The 7,095-nt window shown below is 43.6% G+C and overlaps 1 protein-coding gene across 1 annotated transcript; it reads right to left on the bottom strand.

The window, feature by feature from the left end:
• Nucleotides 1–3,611: 3,611 nt before the first annotated feature.
• Nucleotides 3,612–4,541, bottom strand: LOC101605170 (olfactory receptor 6C4-like). The gene has a single exon (XM_012949039.2). It carries the CDS (start codon nt 4,539–4,541, stop codon nt 3,612–3,614), a length of 930 nt encoding a protein of 309 aa, XP_012804493.1.
• Nucleotides 4,542–7,095: the final 2,554 nt, after the last annotated feature.

Below are 7,095 nucleotides of genomic sequence, written 5' to 3'. Positions count from 1 at the left end.
TGCACAGCACCTCAGCCACTTGGAGCACTCAGGCCCCAAACATGCCACACCCCTCACCCTTCTGGAGCTCACAGGCCCCAAACAGAGGTCGCAAACACCCCAGTCAAGCTGGCATCTCACCTGGTCCCAGGGCATAAACCTCCAACACACCTGTATCTCACCAGCTGGAGCACAGCTGGTCCAAGTGCACAGGCCCCAGTCACACCCACACCTTCCCAGCCCTGAGTGCACAAGCCCCAGGCACACTGGCGCTTCACCAGGTCTGAGCCATAGGCTCCAAACACAGTCATACCCCAAGCACACACCTCACCTGCCCAAAGTACACAGGTCCCAAGCAAGGCAGTCTGAGTGCGCAGGCCCCAAATGCACTTGCACCTCACTGTCCTGAATGCACAGGTCTTAAACACACAGGCACCTCACCTGTGCACAGGCTCCAAGCACACAAGCCCCAAACACTCTGGTCCCTCACCTGGTCCCAGTGCACAATCTCCAAGCACACTGGCACCTCTCCAGGTCTCAGCCACGCCTACACCTTTTCCAAGTCTGAGCAGACAGGCTCCAAACATGCCTGCCTCACCTGCCTGGAGAACACAGGCCCCCAAAGTGCTGGCACTTCGCCTGGCCTGAATGCACAGGCCAGAAAACTCTCTGGTACTTCAACAGGTCACAATGCACAGGCCCCAAAACACACCTGCACCTCACATGCCCTCATGCTTCGAGCTCTCTTGATGCTCACACTTGTCTCTGGGATGTGGACAGATAGCAAATAGATAAAGTCTATTGATGTGCGGATCTGTTGATGCCTGGACTTTGGCAATTTTTGGTGCATGTGTGTAGTATGTGTGGTGTGTAGGTGTGTGTGCTGATATGTGCCCTGTGTGAGCAGAGCTGTTAGATCGGAGCCGGGGGCCAAACCCACGTGAATGAGAGAGGAAACCAGAGCTCACCGGCTATAGGCTGCTTTATTGGGGTCAAGCAGGGAAGGACTGCGAGACCTCTTCTCGGGCTTGAGGCTGCAGTGGAGTGTTTACAGCTGAGCAGACTTTTATACAAAATGAGGGGTGAGAAGATTGTAAGCAAGGCTGTGGGTTGGGGAAAACAAGATCGAAACAAGGCCATTTCCCTTGTCCACGAGACAGTTACAACTTTCAGAACTAAACTGTACTGCCTTTAGGTTATGAGCACGTTCCTGTGTTTTTAGTGGTGTGGCTTTACATTAAACAGGTGTTCCTTTTCTGGGCCCAAGGTTTAGGGTTGTGTTATTCCCAAGGAATTTGGCCTCATTCTCAAGTCTTTGTTTCAGGGTTGTCTTATCTCAGCAACTTTAGAACTTGATTAACCCTTTAAGCAACTTCAGTGCTTCGTTAACTCTTCAGAGGCCAGGGACAGGTGTCTGGTGTCCTCCTTTATCACTCTTCTGTGTTGTTTCTCTTGGAGAATTTCTCCTTCTGGACCTGGAGCTGCCTTTTTATTCTTTTAAGTCAGACTGGATGACCAGTGAGTCCCATTAGTTCTCATGTCTCCACTCCCTCAGGACTGGGGTTGCAGGCAGGTATGACCATGCTTGGATTTTTGCGTGGGTGTTGAGGATCAAACTCAGGGTCTCCTGCTTGCACAGCAAGTGCTAGTATCTACTGAGGCATCTCCTAAGCTTTATCAATGGCTACTGATTTCTACCATCTGGCCACAGGAGCTCATGTGGGGAATATGGACATTCTTTTGGTATGAATAAAGGGAGAAGATAATATTGATTCTATATGACAGGAAAATTCAATCAAAATTGCATCTAGTACTGATGGGAGATAGTTGTGTAGTACAGCCACAGGTGGAGTAATCAGTCTTATCGATATTGTAGTGGCCAAAGCTCTGCAAATGCCTGAAGCCCATGCTATGGTCAGTTTCTCCTTGCCCCTTTTCCTGGATGCCCAGGTCCTCATCACTGTTTCAGATGATGGCTCAGTGAGTGACCATGCCTTCAGGGTGCTGAGTGAAAATGTTTTGTCTTGACACTCACTTTGTGTGCAGTTCATCTGGCAACAGCATAAGAGTTTGGAATGCCAGAGACAGGGCTTATACTTAGATCTTTGATTTCCAGGTTTCACTCCTGGAGATGAACAGGAATTTGCATCTATCATTGTGCACTTAAATACCAGCTTCCTTGGGGCTGGTGCAGCAAAGAGGATGCCCAGACTGGTCATGACACTCTTGACCTTGTCAGGAGCATTTAAAAGAAACAGGAAATATATTTTAGTAAATATTGCAATATTATAAATACAATATAAAGTTTTTTATTTTATTGGAAATGCTATTCATACTTAAGCACTAATAATGGGTTCTTTTTTAAGGTTTTTTTTTTATTTTTGGTTTAAGGTAGGGTCTCAGTCTAGCCCAGGCTAGCCTGGAATTCACTATGGAGTCTCAGGGTGGCCTTGAACTCATGGTGATCCTCCTACCTTTGCCTCCTGAGTGCTGGGATTAAAGGCATGCACCACCATGCCTGGCTTTTTAGGGTTTTTAAGTACTATTTACTTATTTGCAATAATGAGTCTTCTCTTAATTTTTTAAATTTTTCAATTGTTTCTTTGAGAGAGAGAGAGAGAGAGAGAGAGAGAGAGAGAGAGAGAGAGAGAGAGAGAGAAAGAGAGAGAAAGAGGCATATCAGGGCCTCCAGCCACTGAAAATGAACTTCAGACACATGTGATCTCTTGTGCATCTGGCTTACATGGGTCCTGGGGAGTTGAACCTGGGTCCTTTGGCTTTGCAGGCACATAGCTTAACTGCTAAGCCATCTCTCCAGCCCCGATAATGGGTTCTTAATACAAAAAAGTGATTTAGCTTGGGAAATTCATGAAGGTATATATATGTATATATATTATAGATGTTTAAGAAAAACTATAACAAGAACATTTGTTTTTAGCACATTTAAAAATTAATTTTTTTTATTTATAAGGGGAGAGAGAGAGGAAGAGAGAGAGAGAGAGAGAGAAAGAGAGAGAGAGAGAGAGAGAGAGAGAGATACAATGGGTGCACCAGTGCTTTCTGCCACTGCAAATGATCTGATTCATGTGCCACACTGTGAATCTGGCCTTTTGTGTGCACTGGGGAATCAAACCTAGATGGCTGGTTTTGATAGCAAGTGTCTTTAACTACTGAGCCATCTCCCAGCCTACATTTTTAATTATTTATTTTTATTATTATATATGGTCACATTTTGTATATAAACATCACATGTTGGTACCATCCTTTCCCCCTTTTCTGAAGAAGCCTTCCTTGTTGGTGGATGCAGATCAACCCCATGGGGATTGTGGGTCATCTCAGCCTATCTTTTTATTTCATATAATCATATTGTAAAAAGATATGACAAAAGTATCACTGTTTATGTTTGTGCAAAAAAATTCAAAACTCTGGCTCAAAACTGTATCTGAGAATGAACTATTTTGGAAATATTTTTCTGCTTATTAGTAAGTTTGACATGTCATATTGATACCTTTTCCGGATAAATTCATCTGAGATGCTGCCTTACCAAGGAGAAGCCCTCTTTGAGCTTTCATGGGGAGTGACTTTATGAACATTGTTCAGAATTTACATTAAGTGTGAAGTTAGTGTATCCATTAATGACTTACAGTCTTTGTGGTAAGGTTCCTGAAGGCTTGTTTCACCTGTTTATTCCTTAGAGTATAAATGAATGGGTTCAGTAAGGGGGCAACTGAGGTATTTAGCACAGCAACACCCTTATTGAAAGCCACTCCTTCTTTTGCTGAAGGCCTTATGTACATGAAGATGCAGCTTCCGTAAGAGAGGGAGATGACAATCATGTGGGAAGAACACGTGGAAAAGGCCTTGGTCCTCTGCTGTGCAGAAGGGATCTTCAGAATGGTCCTGATGATGTGTGTGTAGGAGAGAATCACCAGACCCAGGGTGACCAGCAAGGTGATAGCTGCTAAGATAAAATCGAGCACTTCCAGGAACCTTGTGTCTGAGCAAGCTATTTCCACAAGAGGTCCATAGTCACAGTAGTAGTGATTGAGCACGTTGGATGCACAGAACTCCAACTGAGTGGTCAGGATGATGGGGAATAAGATGATCAGGAATCCACTGAGCCAGGAGCAGAGGACCAGCTGGGTGCAGGCCCTGTTGCTCATGATGGTCGTGTAGTGCAGGGGTTTGCAGATGGCCACGTAGCGGTCAAAGGACATGGCAGCCAGGAGGTAAAACTCGGTGGCTCCAAAGAAGATGGCGAAGAAATACTGAGTGAAGCAGCCGGCAAAGCTGATGGTCTTGATTCCAGTCAAGATGCTGAAGAGCAGTCTAGGGGTGAAGGTGGACGTGAAGGAGATTTCCAGGAAGGAGAAGTTCCGGAGGAAGAAATACATGGGCGTGTGGAGGTGGGAATCGAGTAGTGTGAGAATGATGATTGTCAGGTTCCCCGTGATGCTGAGCACATAGGTGAGGAAGAGAAATACGAAAATGCAAATCTGAAGCTCGGGGATGTCCGTGAGTCCCAGAAGAATAAATTCTGTCAGAAAGGTTTTGTTTTTCATGACTAACCTTGGCTGCCTGTGAATACATGAAGGAATTAATCAATGATAAAAATAGAAGAAGAATTCAAAAACATTTGAGAGAAGCTGTTTTCCTGTTGAATTAGCTCAGGTACCTTTTTATCACTCAGTATGCATGATTCAACATTTTCTGCTGGGTGTGGTGGCCCATGCCGCAATTCTAGCACTTCAGAAGTGAAGGCAGGAGGGCCAGAAGTTCAGTGCAGTTTTGGCAATAGTGAATTTGAGGCAAGCCAGGACTACATGAAACCACTTCAAAAACCAAAAAAGGCAAAATCAACAAATATTTTTTCCTATTAGTAGCAGAGGTAGGCTTTTCATGATTATTTGCTTCAATTCCCAAGTAGGAGAATTTTTTTCTACAGTTCCTTTGTAGGATTTTTACATGCTTTGTTAGCTTACCTTCTAAACCAAGTCCCAAATTATTTTCTGTTTTTACATTCACTTTAAACAGGCCTCTACTTTTGACCTTTCATCATGTTGGCTAATTTGACAGTGATGTCTTGTTTCCATCACTTTCTTGGTCTCAGTGGGAGAAGAAATGAGGTTTTTTTTTTTTTTTTACATAGAGGAGCTTTTAGGAGCAAATCTGCAGTGTTGTTAAGGCTGTGGGAACAGAAAAGTCCCCAACTTTCATTTGAGTTTTGGAATTTGTGGCTCATCATGATAAATATCATTAGCCTCTGCACATTTTGGCTCTGGAGTCTGCTTTCTGCCAGGTCCCATTTCCTTCCATCTTAATGGTTTTAGGAGAGGACAGATGACATATCCTCAGCTAGATTACTGCTGTAATGTTTATGTTTATTGTGAAGTATACAATTTTTGTGTGGCTAGAAAAGTAAATCTGAAACTAAAGGTGCAAACCCCATTTAAGAGTTTCTGAGAGCCAAGCATGGGGCTCATATCTTTAATCCCAGCACTCAGGAGGCAGATGTAGGAGGATTGCTATGAGTTTGAGTGCAGCCTGGTTTATGGAGTGAATTCCATGTCATCCTGGGCTAGAGTGAGACCCTGCCTAACAAAAAAGGAAAGAAGAATTTTGATGAAGAACCTGCATCAATGGGGCCATTCACACTATACTTTGAGAATTTGAGTTATTATTTTTTAAAAAAATATTTTACTATTTATTTATTTATTTGAGAGGGAGAGAGAGAGAGAGAAGGAGAGAGAATGGACATACCAGGTTCTCTAGCCACTGAAAACAAATTCCAGATGCACGCATCACCTTGTGCATCTGGATTTATGTGGGTACTGGGGAATCAAACCTGGATCCTTTTGCTTTGCCAGCAAGTGCTTTAACTCCTAAGCCAGCTCTCCAGCTCTGAGTTATTATTTTTTGTTATATAGATGAGGAACAGGTTTCTGAATATTTATGAAGCTATCATTATAGCTCTTTTAACCAACTTTAAAAAATTATTTATTTGTGAGGAAAGAGATGGAGAGAGAGCGAGAGCGAGAGAGCATGCCAGTGTACTTGGCTTTATGTGGGTACTGGGAAATGAAACCCAGGCCATCAGGTTTTGTAAGCAGGTGCCTTTAACTGCTGAGCCATCTCCCCAGTTTTCCTTTACTTGACTTTAAACATAGTTACAGATAGCTCATTGTTCTTAACTTTTCAATCCCTTATCAATGGCATTTCATCAGATAACCCACATATATTTTATTAGTAATAAGCAACATTGTTCGGCAAAATCCTCCTTATCTTCCTTTATTCTTCTGTACATTTCTGTTAGGGGACTTCTGGGTAAGATGGTGAGCTAGAGCTACCTCTCTGTGACCTGGTGTAGGAGATTTAGAATAAAAATATAGTATTTTAAAAATATTTTATTTTCATTTATTAGAGAAAGAGAAAGAGAGGGAGATAATAGGCACACCAGCACCTCCAGCCACTGCAAATGAATTCCAGACATATGCACCACCTTGTGTATCTGGCTTATGTGGGTACTGGGGAATTGAACCTGGGTCCTTAGGCTTCTCAGGCAATCACCTTAACCACTAAGCCACCTCTCCAGCCCCAAAAGTATATTGTTAGAATAGGCTTGCACACCAAAAATCACTTTGCATACCCCTTTTAACTCAAGCTGTTCTCTCTTGGCTGGAGAATCTGCTGTATTTTACAGATGGCAGAGAAAACAGAAGAGAACCAAGATCCATCATTAAGACCAGAAGATTGCTGACTACCCACCATGAGATATGCCATCTCAACCACATTTTCCAGGGCTTAGGAGAAAGTGGAGAGGAAGTGGTGGCATGGATGCTGCTTTTACTGCTAGCTTCACAGTTTCAGGGTGATGGTGACAGACATGGTGATTAATCAAAACCTATCAAAGCAGAAATCCAGAGGCTACAGGGAACTCAGAACTAAACCAGACTGCCAACAGGCCTGCCATGGCTCAGGAACATTGCAGAAGTGGGGGGTGGAAAGATTGTAAGAGCCACAGAGTTGGTAGGAATACTTCGAGGCACCATTCCCCACTGCTACACAGGGACTGCCTGAGGCCATCATGACCCCACAGTGAATAATATAAGCCCACTA

Source organism: Jaculus jaculus, chromosome 6, assembly GCF_020740685.1.
Source record: "Jaculus jaculus isolate mJacJac1 chromosome 6, mJacJac1.mat.Y.cur, whole genome shotgun sequence".
NCBI classification, from domain to species: domain Eukaryota; kingdom Metazoa; phylum Chordata; class Mammalia; order Rodentia; family Dipodidae; genus Jaculus; species Jaculus jaculus.
The sequence above is the reverse complement of the archived record's forward strand: the minus strand, read 5'-3'. Positions and strand labels throughout refer to the sequence as shown.